The following is a 14,433-nucleotide window of genomic DNA, read 5'->3' as shown; positions in this document are numbered from 1 at the left end:
AATTAAATCAGAAAGGTTTTGAATTACTTGAATTCTACCAGTGTGTCTTCTTGACTTTTTGATATACTGCTAATTAATTGAATCCAGCTTTAATAGAATTACACTCTTGGGAAAAAAATGGGGTTCTATATATAACTCTAGGGTTCTTGACTCTATATATGAAGTGCCTGACGGAACCCTTTAAGGTTCCCTATAGAACCTTTTCACCTAAGAGTGTAGGAGCTGTTCCAAAATGTAGTTCACCTCCCGTGCTGTCTATCAACCTGATTTGACAAATATGTCTCAGATCAAGTGCCAGGTGTTAGCATGTTAAAAGCATAATACATAATATTTATACCCATAATATACCTGATATTTGTGTCAAAATATGTAAGACACAAATACTAGGCAAAATAGTCAATTACACTGAATTTCTTAATGTCATAGTGTAACTTTTTCAAATGAGACAGTTCTGTAAGAACAAAACAAAAATGTATTTACTTGATTTTATCAATTGGGAACTGATGCATCATGAATGAAAACTGATCTCAATGACAGGTGGAAAAACAAAAAAATAAAATAATGTCATGCACAGAATTGTTTGCTATAAGACGAGGAACGGATAATAAAAAAAATATGTAGCTGCGAGCAGCAATTATCAGGGTTCAAGCGTTTTAAGGCCTTTAAGCACATGCGTAAAAAGGTATTATGTTTTAATTAGCAAGTCTGTAACCATCTCCATCATAGATGGAAAAGACCATTTACAGCCAATACAGGCAATTTACCATAGGAAATATATAGTTTTTAAAGCTTTTTAACAGTTATCGAGGTTGAGCCAAAAACCTAGGACTAGTTCGCCAAAGTTGGTTTTTGAAATAATCTCCAATATTTTACGAATGATTCAGTGGACAGTGGTGGTCCTAGAGGCAAAGTTACTCAGAAAGAGGAGTTCTACCATGTGGTACGAATATCGTGGGCGTGTGTGAAAAATTGCACGATACACAATCTTTTACACACGTGAATTTCTTTCGAATTTCTCACAGGCCTACAGGGCTGTGAGTCAAACAGGCCCAGCAAGTTTCATTCCGAGTTTCACAATGCTGATCCTTGGAAATTTTAACAATTACAATAGGGTTTCAGCGTTATGGCGTGAACCCCTAATAATACTGTGTTTTGATCTTATGTTGTCTTTAAACCATCATAAACTGTTCAATAATGACACCCAGAATGCAATTAAAGAAATTACTTGTTTACTTTCCACCCACAACAATGTGAACATTTCATTTATGTCGCAAAACACTCGTTACATAAAAATAGCATTTCATGAAAATGATCACAAATCTTTGAATACATCTGGATGTTTTCTGATTGATTGGCAAAAACAATATAACATATCATGGGCCTGTACAGACGTCTCTCTCTTTGCATGGTCCACAAGTCACACCCGTGTACGAACGCTCTGTCAACCTGCACGTAACACTCACGAAGACGCATGGCTTGCTATACTTCAGTCCAGAGTTTGTGCATCAGGTTTTCAAACAAAACCACAAAAAAAAAAAAGTAGAAATGTACTGTCAGTAGTGCAACACTGTGCTTTCTCCATCCGTGTTTCTCCATAAAAGTGAGTAAAAGAGCCAATACAAAACATACGAGAGCCAAGACATGTGGCGATACATTTCACAACACTTATAGTAGCCAAGCAATACGGGCAGACTTTATATGTCAGCATCGGCACATGAACGGCGTCCGTATACAGATCATTAAGTGCAGATGTTACAGAGACATTTCACCTAAAAATACCATCATCATTTAATCACCTTCATGTCATTCCAAACCGGCATGCATTTCTTTCTTCTGCAGAAAACAAAAGCCGAACATTTCAAGTCAATGGGAACCAAAACTGGTTTCTTCAAAATACCTGTGTTCCACAGAAGAAATAACGTCATGCAAATTTGGAACAACATGAGGGTTAGTAAATGATAATAGTATTTTCATTTTTAAGTGGACTATACATTTAAGTGCCGCTGGCAGTGTTCAGACCCTTTTTTAAAGAGGGAAAACGCACTCAATTTTGGCTTGGTTTGGAAAAAGTGCACTCCGTTATCCATCAGAAAATTTTCAGGAGAAGCTCGTAAGTTGCATTGATGATCCCCCAGGACAGCAAGGATCGGTGGTAGTTGAGCGTCGCTCCGCGGAAGAGCAGCACGATGCTGCCGCCTCTTTCCCGCCACACTGTCATCAGCACCTGCCGGCAGGGAACAAACTCACCCCCGACCTGAGCCTGCGCTCGGGATTTGACCACGTTCAGCGGGTAGAACATGATGCCCAAGGCTGCACCCAGCAGCCCGCCGCACACAAAGTCATTGGCTATGTGACCCACCCGGGTTCGGGCATCGGGCAGCCGCTGCTTAATGGGCCCACGTAACCCGAAGAACAGAACGTTACTAGGTCCGTTCCTCAACAAAATTGGGACCAGCCCGCGGTAGCACTCCCTCACGCCATAATCCCGCAGGAGAGTCCGGAAGGTGTGGGCGGTGTTGTTAAAGCGCCCGTTGTGCCGGTGGTCCTGAAGCAGCGTTTGCACTCGTTCGAAGGGCGTGAGGGCGGCCTCGGCCGTACCGGCCAGCGCGGCGGCAGTGCTCCGAGTAAGAAGCTCGGGTGCACCGCTGCCACGGGCGTGCCGCAAAAGCAGCCGGGAAAAATCCTCGTACAGGCCAAACATGATGGCCACGGTAGTGGTTTTCTGCAGTAGGGGAGGCAGGAGCCCTCGGTAGAGACGCCTCAACCCATCCCGCTGCAGCTGACGGACGGCTTCGGTCGCTCGGACGCCGTGAAGCTGCTGCCGGAACAGGACTTTCTGAATCGGGAAGGTTACGATGATGTTAGTGAAAGCGGCAAATGAGCCGCACACGTAGTGCTTTCCTCGAGCGCCCACATTGGCTCCTATCAGAGTGTGGCCACTTTTACCCAACTTGCCCGAATCCGGGTCCATAGTAGTAACGACCCCCATAGGAAACTAAGCATCTGACTGGTCAGTAGAAGAGATCCAGGGAAACGCCCATTCCAACCTGTAAGAGAAAGATGAAATAAAGCGGTCAGTAACTGTCATGAGCTTAATCTCTGAGAGTTTTGTGAGTAGATCCTAGGCTGTCCGATTAATTGTAACTTGGCTTCCAACGATTATGAAAACAAGCCAATTGAGGTAAAATGATTATTGTGCCGTTGCCGCATTCTGTCCCGCGCACCTTCCCTTCCTTCACAGCGGTGCACTTTCGTTCCTTCCTAAAAGCCCAAACTTAACATCCAAACCAGCTGAACAAATGAGTCTTGTAACTTGCAGTAAAATGCAGTCTACTGTTGCTAATCTGAGGGACGTGTTTGATCTTAAACAGTGTTATTAAAAGCGCGTTAAGCTGCAAAACAGAAACTGTACCCCAATTGAGTCAGAGGATAAGCAAATGGGCTTCAGATTCGCGCCTAAACGCGTACACACAAAAAAGTTTCTCCCATTTTGGAGAGCATTCACGTAAACACAGTGGGTTATGTCTTAAAGTAAATGTAAACAGTTGAGAAAGAAAACGCATGTGTAACAGTATATTGGATCAGTGCATTAGCTCTTAACCTCTGTTCAAATTCAGAATTCAAATTTCCTGATAATTTACTCACCTCCATGTCATCCAAGATGTTTATGTCTTTCTTTCTTCAGTTGAAAAGAAATGAAGGTCTTTGAGGAAAACATTCCAGGATTTTTCTCCATATAGTGGACTTCACTGGGGTTCAACGGGTTGAAGGTCCAAATGTCAGTTCAAAGAGCTCTACACGATCCCAGACGAGGAATAAGAGTCTTATCTAGAGAAACCATCAGTCACTTTCTAAAAAAAATAAACATTTATATACTTTTTAACCACAAATGCTCATCTTGCACTGCTCTGTGATGCTCCACGCATTACGTAATCACGTTGTACCGCGGTAGGGTGAAAAACTCCATCTCATTTTCTCCTCCAACTTCAAAATCATCCGACATCGTTTTTACCCTTTTTTGTAAAGGCCGTTTGTCTTAGTCTTTGCACGTTCACTTTGTAGACACTGGATCGGTACTTTCGCCTACGTTACGCGTGACCTTTCCAACGTGATTACGTAATGCGTGGAGCATCTCAGAGCAGTACAAGATGAGCATTTGTGGTTAAAAAGTATATATATGTAATTTTTTTTTTTTTTTTTAAGAAAATGGCCGATGGTTTCGCTAGATAAGACCCTTATTCCTCGTCTGGGATCATGTAGAGCTCTTTGAAGCTGCACTGAAACTGACATTTGGACCTTCAACCCGTTGAACCTCAGTGAAGTCCACTATATGGAGAAAAATCCTGGAATGTTTTCCTCAAAAACCTTCATTTCTTTTCAACTGAAGAAAGAAAGACATAAACATCTTGGATGACATGGGGGAGAGTAAATTATCAGGAAATTTTAATTCTGAAGTGAATTAAAGTGACAGCAGCCTAATAAACCTGCTGCAGTCCGTCATTAATGATAATCAAACAACAAATGACAAAGATAAATCAATCACTGATCTTGACTAAATAACTTAAGTAGCTTTAATTAGGATTAATCTATATTTAATGTGTACACTAAGACTATGCAGTGTTATTTTACATTTGTGTTGTAGGCTAATTACTTATATGAATACCGCTGTTACTACATCTTCCTGAAAAACTCAAAACACTGTTTATTTAATTTGTAATTTTGTTCTGTTGTATTTAATTCCTCTGTTGTTATTGTATTGCTGACTGTTTACTTGTCTAATGTAAATATTTTGAGGACCTTTTTCCTGACATTAGTTACCCTAGTATTAGTTTTTGCTGAAGTATCGATAATTGAGAAATTTCAATATTTAAAATCACTTGTACCGTGAAATAAGACTTTGATCATATCGCCCACAAATAATCGTGATTTCAGTATTGACCAAAAATAACCGTGATTATGATTTTTGGCATAATCGAGCAGCCCTAGTAGATCCAATCCAAGCATGTTTTATTGCCCAGTGGTTTCAGGTAAGAGTCTAATCTTTTGAAACCATTTTGCGTCACTAACTGCTGAGATAAGACACGTTACCTAACCAAAGATCAAGTGTCCCAGACAGGGCAGTAGGACATCAGACTACTGTTTTTCTGAACCGTTTCAGCCTCAAAATACCTTTATATTGTTCGTCATATAGCAAGATAAGTGCCACATAATTAATCAAAAATGAGTATAAATGCTGTGCATAATCATCTCAAGGCAAGAAACCACAGGCAAAAGATTTTGCTTAGACTTGTGGAAATAAAATATCCCAAATACACATTTAAGTGTATTTTTTTATTGCACTTTATCTATTTGCATCTGTAGATTTCAATCAAAGCAAAAACTTGTAATACAAAACAATTGCTTTAATATACTGTGATTAATCAACTGGGGAAAGTATGGTGATATTAGATAAACATTACTCTCATGTTGATCCAAATCTGTGTGACTTTATGTGGAATACAAAAAGAGATGTTTTGAATAATGTTCACACTGATCTTTTCTACACAACGCAAGCATATATTCAACTTGGCACAAGATATGCAGTGCATGCGTTTATGTTGATAATGTTAAATGTGCGTTAAAAATGCAGAAGTGTAAATGAGATTTGAGAGCAACAGTGAAGAGGAAGATAGCTGAAATATAGCACACACACATATAATCAATCATGTGGATTATTTATAAGACGCTTTATTGTGCTTTTCAGCTCTAACTAAAAATCTCCTTTAGTGTTTCATAGGAGAAAGTAAGTTGTGCGGGTCTGAAATGACATGAGGGTGTCTCATTTTGACATTGACTGACTCCTTAAAGTTGCTCAAAAGAAATCTAGTACCATGAATATACTACAACCCATGTGCAAGACTTCTCCAAAAATAAAACGGCACATGTGGTGGTCAGGGAAGACACTATGGAGACTATTGAAGGTCATGGAGAGGAATAGGTCGTGAAATAATCTGCTGGACAGATGCATCAGACTCTCCAAACTCATTTATCAGAGCAAAATACTGCATGACCATGACCTGACAGTGATGACAGGTCAGTGTTAGCCAGCTGGACAGCGCCTCATTAACCCATTTAACACTTACATATGTGACTTTAAAGAATGACACACCACTTATAAAGGACTTTAAACATGTATGGCTGCAATGCTGTGATCAGCAAATGTCCTTGATACGATCTGACTTAATACAAATAATCTCATTCCAGAGTATATGTAAGCCAGAGTTCTCTGAATACATATAAATGATGGTGTCAGATGTGCAGATGACAGTTTAATTTGCATTACATTATATTATTAAGCAGTATATGTGCTAAATAAACACAGCTAACAGGCTACTGCTAACACTACAGTGCCAAAACAGTGGATAGGCAAAAACAAACACCAATATATCAGATACATACATTAAGAACACATGTGGAACCAATATAACAGTAAATACATAAAGTATACTTCATTTTTCCTTAATGTAAACTACATTATGTTGCTCTTTTTGACTACAACACGTCCTCACAGAGTCAATAACTCTCAAATATCACTTAAATGCACATCAATTAACTCAATATTTTGGTTTAAAAGCTTAAATGCGTTTTTAAAGCTGTAAAAACACACCTACGTGAAGCTAATGCTAATCCTGTGACAGCACAAGTTCAGATGTTTACACAGCGAATTATGTACTAAAAGTGTTTATATTTATAATTATTTAAATATGAGCATTTCGTAGAGCTAAATGTATGTAAATAACTACCTTTTGGTTGTGGTCCGGGGAAAATTCACGGCTGTATTGGTCTGGTTAGGGTCAGTGAGGCGGTACCGCGTATTTAGTTTCTAGTGTTTCCACTTGACCACTTCAGGTGGAAAGAGTGAGAGACCGGAAGTAGAATCGCTTCTAGTGTTTCCACTCTGCGTGGAGATCGTAAGGTAAATAGCCACTGGAGGGCGCCAGAGACCACAAGATGATCTTGGCGATAGATAGATAGATAGATAGATAGATAGATAGATAGATAGATAGATAGATAGATAGATAGATAGATAGATAGATAGATAGATAGATAGATAGATAGATGACAATTGCAATGACAATGTATTGTAATGAAACAAGTATATTTAAAATTTATGATCAACAGATACAATAATAATTGGACAGAATAGAATCGCCAGAACAGCAGAGGGCAGTAGAGCACTTTTTTACACAAAACAGGGTAGGAATCTTCCATGTGCGGTTGGAGGGGTAATTTGAAAAGTATATTTTAATCTTAAAAAAAAATAATAATGTATGAAAAGTGAAATAATTTTCTTAATTTCCGTTTTAATAAATTTTATAGTCAAATAAATAGTAAAATATAATTCCTACTTTGTATATAAACGAAAAGCACACACTAACGCTGTTCAGTCTCCCCCCGTTACTGAGATGGTACAGTACAAGCGTTCAAACATTCGCGGTAAAAATACTTCCGCTGCCAGACTCTGCAGTTGTTGCTTTCTGATTGTTGTTGTTTATGCAGATAATTATATATAATTAAATTAATGTAAAGATGAGTAGGATGACGAAAACACTGAAAGCTGTTCAGCGGGAGCTACAGGTGAGTGTCAGTTTTTGTCAGATGTTTATTGTTTCTCATCTAAATGTTTTGAATCCTAATTACGTTATATTTTTGACACCTGAAACATAGTAGTACAAATATTTACATTTTTGTTATCTTTGTTTGATAAATAATATTTTATTAGTTTTATTAATATAACTTTATGTAATTCCAGAAACATTATACAGTATTTTATTATTGTTATACTTGTGTATGATAAATAATAGTAATATTACTAATGTTAATATGACATATGTAATAATATTATACATTGTATAATATTGTATTGTAGTGTTTTATGCTTTTACTTGTAATTCATGAAACATAATATTAATATCAATACAAATATTGTATTGTTATTGTTGTTTTAGATATAATATAGTATTTAATATTACTAATTTTAATATGACATGTCTAATATTATGTATTGTTTTATTTTGTTTTACTTGTAATTCCTGAAACATGTTTTAATACCACTGATATTTGTATTATGTAAAAAAAAAAATTATTATTGATGTTCTGATTTATAATATAGATTTTATAATATTAGTAATATTAAGTATAAAGTTATATTATGTATGTAATATTATACATGACTTGGGGTCTGAAGTAACAGTTCATAATTTATGGATTGTATTATACTATACATGTAATTACTATGCAATAATACACTCTTAAAGTTTGGAAACAATTGACAGGATTTTATTTATCGTTGTTTATTTAGAGTGCAAAACAGAACAATGACGGTACTGAGTCTCCACAAGCCCTGGACATTTCATCCATAGAGAAAGCCAGTTTCTTTCAGGGAGATCAGTACTCTCCTCATGGTATGACACTGTAAATCACCACTTGCTTTTTATGCCATCAATGTGAGGACTGAAAAGTAACTGTTCTGTATAAATAACATAAGTGACTTTAGAGCGATTCCTGTTGTCTTCTGCAGGGAACCCGCTTCACAGTACAGCTTTAGAGGAAGATCTCAGTCCTGGACCAGAACAGAACCACAGGTCTGCTCCAGAGAAGACGAATCGGCCACGAGCTGGGAAGCCTGTGGAGACTCATAAGACTAAGGAAAAGGCCAAAACTGTTTCTAAGGCCTTGAATAAGAATGACGCATCCAAGGAGAACCAGGAACCATCTGAGCCACCAAATCAAGGAGCAAAATCAGTAGTCAGGTAGAGTGTGATCCTGCGAGATCAGTGGGTTTCTGCTGTGGTTATGATCACCATTATAACCTAAAGTCTTTCTGTGTCATAGAAAAGCTAAAAGCAGACCTTTACCAACCATATCAGAAGGCGGAGAGGATACAGACAAGAAAAGAACATCAGTTCCCACGGGCGCTACGTCCAAGGTGAGGGTTTAAAGTATGAAACTGAAGTTACGTAAATTGTTTCTTGCCAATTGTGTCTTATATCCGAGGGCGGGGCAACCTGTCACTCACATAAGCACTAATAGCAAACCACAACCATCCAATCAATTCCCTGTGGACAAAATCAAGCCCCGCCCTACATTTGTTCTTGTTCCAGAAGCGTTTCACTCCATATACATCACAATAGAGAAGAAACGACTAGCGCAACTTCAGTTTGATGCTGACTTTAATGTATGGCAGATATGGAAAGGAGTTTATTTGGAATGCATGTTTTTATTTTTCCAGAAATCCGGAAAAGGTCAGAAGTCAGCAAAAGAAACATCTCCGACCCCAGGAGTGGCTCAGAGACAGCAGAGGTCACCGCCGTCCTCAGAGGACCTGACAGATGAGGATGAAAGTTTTGTATGTCTCATATATTTAGCCATCCGTATCTACATATACGATATGTGAAATATTCAGTGTTTTGTCCTTTTCAGCACCCAAGCATGGAGAAGTCTAAAGGGGCAAAGAGGAGATCTTCCAGTCAACGGCAGAGCGGACACAAACAGAAAAGGAAGTCTTTATCTTCATCAGGTACTGAACAAGTCAGTTGTAAAGTTGTTTTAGACGTGTGGTGTTTTTAGTTGCTGAGAACAATGTTTTCAGACATAATTACTTACTTTTATTAGGTTATTAGGTATATTAGTATTTTCATATATTATTATTATTATTATTATTATTATTATTATGGTCACATGGTGTGTTCAAATAGCAAGAACCACAAAAGTCACAGAGTTTCATTTTATTCTGATGAAATTACAATTAAAAAAAAAAAAAAAAGAAGAACATTTTTTGGTCAAAAGTGACCGAAGAGCACCAGAGGATTAATATTTCTAATATTAATATGACGTGTGATATTATACAATGTATAATATTGTATTGTTTCCTTGAAACATATTAATACCACTAATATTTATATTATGTAATAACAAATATTTTATTATTGTTTATAATATTGATGTTAGTATTTATATGTGTGTGTGTGTGTGTGTATATATATATATATATATATATATATATATATATATATATATATATATATATATTTATATTTATATTTATAAATCAAATGCTTTAATAGTGTGCAATAGAGCCTATTTGTACTTTGGAAGTATTTTTCCTGTTCTTTTTCTCTATATGTGCTTCTAAAAAATCTTTAAAAATATAGGTTGCCATTAAGGATGCACTGAAATGAAAATTATGGGCCAAAAATTCTGAATGCACTTGGCCAAAAACCAGAACCGAAATTGCAAAAAAAAAAAAAAAAAAAAACATTAATTAATCACAATTATTTAAAAAGCTGTTTTGGCCGAGAATCTTTGGTAGCCGAACTTTCGGTGCATCCTTAGTTGCCATGAACCAACCCAAACAGCACCGAGATGTTGTGAATCATCTCTCTGCCGGGAATGCATGATCTGATTAAATGTGTACCTTGAATGCAATGCAAATTGTTTTAGATAAAAGCGTCTGTTAAATGCATAAATGTAAATCATCCTTCTCCAGAGACAGCTGGCCCCTCTAAAAAACCCAGAAATCTGAGAAGTCCAACTGATCTTGACGTAGTGCTCGATACTTTCCAGGAGATTGTCACTCAGTATAAGTATGTATATGATGTCAATTTATCAAATCACTTCAGTGTTTTTCTAATTAATAGAAGTCAAACTCTCAGATGTTTGATTCTGGTTCTCCACAGGCAGACCATAACCTCTGACGCAGTCAAACGCTCCATCGATGCCGTCAGTCGCTCATTTGAGGAGCAGCTCTCTGAGATAGTGAGATTGATTTACGCGTCTTTTCGTAGAAAATAAATGGAAGTGTTGCTGCTGTCATAATGATGATGAAAATGTGTCACTCGTTCATAGATCACAGCGACAAATGAACTCAAGAATGTGAAAAGAGAAAATAACAAGGTGATTCTTCATTATGTGACTCATCTGCTAAAGTACATAGGCATTATTTAAATTGCATCTTTATTTTGAAGGCATTAAATGTGTTGTTCTCTCTTTCAGATTAATAGCGCTATTAATCAGAAGAGGACCAGGCTTGTGGAAGCCAGTAATGAACTCATTAAGTAAGCACTGACAAGTACAAAAACTGGATTTTATTTGCTCTTTTATACTCTGATGTCACAGCCAATCTGCAAAAACTGTGTGTTCACTTCATGGTAATGAAATCATTAGAATAGATAAGTATTACAACTTGTTAGTTAGTTATATGTAGTAAGCAGGGTCATTATAGTTAACTAAAACTAAAAACATAAAAAAAACTTTAACTGAAATAAGATATGAAAAAATAATCTAAATTTATTTTATTTCAGCTAGTTGCCAACATTTCTCATTTTCATTTAGTTTAACTAAATGCACTAAAACTTAACTAAAAATGAAAAAAAAAAAATGTGTGTGTGTGTATATATATATATATATATATATATATATATATATATATATGAGATAGAGAGAGAGAGAGAGAACAAAAACTAATAAAATAAAAACTCACAACAAAATTACTAAAACTTTAACAAAAATTAAAATGAAAACAGAAAATGTAAAAATGCAAACTGATTCAAAATATTACTAAAAACTATAATATATGGCAAAAATCATATTCACAATTATTTTGGTCAATAATGAAATGAATATTTGACATGATTAGTTGTGGTCAATATGCTCAAAATCTTATTCCAAAATATAAGCAATTTTAGTGAAATTTCACAATTATCAAAATCAGTTTTGATACCATAGCAAAAACTGATACTAGGCTAACTATAACTAAGAAGTCCTCAAATAATTATTGAAGACAAATATTACTGATTCTTTACAGTAAGAACAAAGAAACTAATTACAAACCAAAGGACCAATAAATACAAGAGAACAAAAATTTTGCTTTTTAGGAAGGTCTACAACAGAAATTGAAACATTTCTTATTAAAGCTGCTAAAGTTTTTCAGTCAAGAGCAGAGAGTGATTTTTTTTTTTGATCAACATTAATGACAGACGGCAGCAGGTTTATTAGGCTGCTGTCACTTTAAGACTGAATGCAGGAAACTAATATACTGACACACATCCGATTATATCCCAACTGTTTATGTTCACTTAAGAACTATGACAGGTATTTTGAAATATTTTTTATGTTTATGCCTGAACCCGAAGCCCAAAGTATACTTTGCTTGTCCATGTTTCGCCCCGTCTCACTAGAGCGTGCTCAGAAAGCCGTCTGACCAACAGCGTGACTTCTCTTTTGTGGCTTAATAATGCGCTTTTAATAATGATTTTTAAAATTAAGCACATCCTGCAGTTTAGCAACGTTGGACTGCAATCATGTTATCTGCTTTGGAGGATTAGTCGTTAAGATTTTGGAAGAAATGAAAGGTGTGAAAAACAATCATTTTACCTCAATTATCTTGTTTTCAAGATCATCGGAAGCCAAAACCAAAAGTAAAATTCAGTGAATCACACAGCTCTAATATGTGGTCATTTAAATGGGTTTCTGGTTTCAGGGGAAAGACGAAGCTGAAGAATCTCCAGAAAGATCATGATGAGATGGAGCTGAGACTCAAAGCTCTGAGAGAAGGATCCTCTTTGATCACCAGCCTGCAGGAGCTCAACAGGAAGTACCTGAAGCACCGCACGGCTCATCCGGAGGAAGTGGAAACGGTGAGGAAGTCTCCAGATGCTCGGTTTGGTGTTGATCCCTCATTCCTATTGAATTCTGTCCATGAACTTACCATACAAGCAAACAATCTTGCCATTTTGTATATGATTTGTGGGGTTTGTTGTGCTTCTGTCCTTTTCTCATTTAATTTTTCTCTTTTGTCTGACAGTATGGTCCATCTTGTATGCCTGCCATGTTGATGGAAGCCAGGGGCATCATGGGAACAGAACATCAGTTAAAGACTCTCAATGACCATCTACAGCAGGTTTTAGATGAAACAGAAAATCCATAATCAACACACACTGTACAGCTCAACAAATAAACAATTTAATGGAATGGTACAGTTTGTCACACTATTTATTAGTTTTGGGAATTTATTGTAACTGAAGTATTGTGTGTGTGTGTGTGTGTGTGTATATATATATATATATACTTAAACTCAACCTACAAACTCGATTCCAAAAAAGTTGGGACACTGTACAAATTGTGAATAAAAAAAGGAATGCAATAATTTACAAATCTCATAAACTTATATTTTATTCACAATAGAATATAGATAACATATCAAATGTTGAAAGTGAGACATTTTAAAATGTCATGCCAAATATTGGCTCATTTTGCATTTCATGAGAGCTACACATTCCAAAAAAGTTGGGACAGGTAGCAATAAGAGGCCGGAAAAGTTAAATGTACATATAAGGAACAGCTGGAGGACCAATTTGCAACTTATTAGGTCATTCGGCAACATGATTGGGTATAAAAAGAGCCTCTCAGAGTGGCAGTGTCTCTCAGAAGTCAAGATGGGCAGAGGATCACCAATTCCCCCAATGCTGCGGCGAAAAATAGTGGAGCAATATCAGAAAGGAGTTTCTCAGAGAAAAATTGCAAAGAGTTTGAAGTTATCATCATCTACAGTGCATAATATCATCCAAAGATTCAGAGAATCTGGAACAATCTCTGTGCGTAAGGGTCAAGGCTGGAAAACCATACTGGATGCCCATGATCTTTGGGCCCTTAGACGGCACTGCATCACATACAGGAATGCTACTGTAATGGAAATCACAACATGGGCTCAGGAATACTTCCAGAAAACATTGTCGGTGAACACAATCCACCGTGCCATTCGCCGTTGCCGGCTAAAACTCTATAGGTCAAAAAAGAAGCCATATCTAAACATGATCCAGAAGCGCAGGCGTTTTCTCTGGGCCAAGGCTCATTTAAAATGGACTGTGGCAAAGTGGAAAACTGTTCTGTGGTCAGACGAATCAAAATTTGAAGTTCTTTTTGGAAAACTGGGACGCCATGTCATCCGGACTAAAGAGGACAAGGACAACCCAAGTTGTTATCAGCGCTCAGTTCAGAAGCCTGCATCTCTGATGGTATGGGGTTGCATGAGTGCGTGTGGCATGGGCAGCTTACACATCTGGAAAGGCACCATCAATGCTGAAAGGTATATCCAAGTTCTAGACGACATATGCTCCCATCCAGACGTCGTCTCTTTCAGGGAAGACCTTGCATTTTCCAACATGACAATGCCAGACCACATACTGCGTCAATTACAACATCATGGCTGCGTAGAAGAAGGATCCGGGTACTGAAATGGCCAGCCTGCAGTCCAGATCTTTCACCCATAGAAAACATTTGGCGCATCATAAAGAGGAAGATGCGACAAAGAAGACCTAAGACAGTTGAGCAACTAGAAGCCTGTATTAGACAAGAATGGGACAACATTCCTATTCCTAAACTTGAGCAACTTGT

General features: G+C 37.0%; 2 protein-coding genes across 2 annotated transcripts; one reads left to right on the top strand and one right to left on the bottom strand.

The window, feature by feature from the left end:
* Window positions 1-1,212: 1,212 nt before the first annotated feature.
* Window positions 1,213-6,909, bottom strand: slc25a51b (solute carrier family 25 member 51b). Its single transcript, XM_051859989.1, has 2 exons — window positions 6,783-6,909; window positions 1,213-3,047 (listed from the first exon to the last, which is right to left on the bottom strand). The coding sequence occupies exon 2, from the start codon at window positions 2,987-2,989 to the stop codon at window positions 2,087-2,089; it is 903 nt and encodes a 300-aa protein (XP_051715949.1). The 5' UTR covers window positions 2,990-3,047; window positions 6,783-6,909; the 3' UTR covers window positions 1,213-2,086.
* A 516-nt stretch (window positions 6,910-7,425) lies between these two features.
* On the top strand, window positions 7,426-13,016 carry cenpu (centromere protein U). The gene is made up of 12 exons (XM_051859979.1): window positions 7,426-7,617; window positions 8,342-8,444; window positions 8,561-8,792; window positions 8,875-8,968; window positions 9,272-9,388; window positions 9,463-9,559; window positions 10,529-10,625; window positions 10,719-10,797; window positions 10,888-10,935; window positions 11,035-11,096; window positions 12,521-12,677; window positions 12,845-13,016. The coding sequence occupies exons 1-12, from the start codon at window positions 7,570-7,572 to the stop codon at window positions 12,965-12,967; spliced, it is 1,257 nt and encodes a 418-aa protein (XP_051715939.1). The 5' UTR covers window positions 7,426-7,569; the 3' UTR covers window positions 12,968-13,016.
* Window positions 13,017-14,433: the final 1,417 nt, after the last annotated feature.

This window comes from Ctenopharyngodon idella, chromosome 14 (genome assembly GCF_019924925.1).
Source record: "Ctenopharyngodon idella isolate HZGC_01 chromosome 14, HZGC01, whole genome shotgun sequence".
Lineage (NCBI taxonomy): Eukaryota > Metazoa > Chordata > Actinopteri > Cypriniformes > Xenocyprididae > Ctenopharyngodon > Ctenopharyngodon idella.
Note: the sequence above shows the minus strand (reverse complement) of the source record. Positions and strands in the feature narration are given on the sequence as shown.

Excerpts from the sequence above, each read along its gene's own strand:
- cenpu (XM_051859979.1), top strand. The coding sequence starts at position 7,570 with ATGAGTAGGATGACGAAAACACTGAAAGCTGTTCAGCGGGAGCTACAG. Across the intron at positions 8,969-9,271 it reads CCACGGGCGCTACGTCCAAG|AAATCCGGAAAAGGTCAGAA; the intron begins GTGAGGGTTTAA and ends TTATTTTTCCAG. Across the intron at positions 9,389-9,462 it reads CAGATGAGGATGAAAGTTTT|CACCCAAGCATGGAGAAGTC; the intron begins GTATGTCTCATA and ends TGTCCTTTTCAG.
- slc25a51b (XM_051859989.1), bottom strand. The coding sequence starts at position 2,989 with ATGGGGGTCGTTACTACTATGGACCCGGATTCGGGCAAGTTGGGTAAA.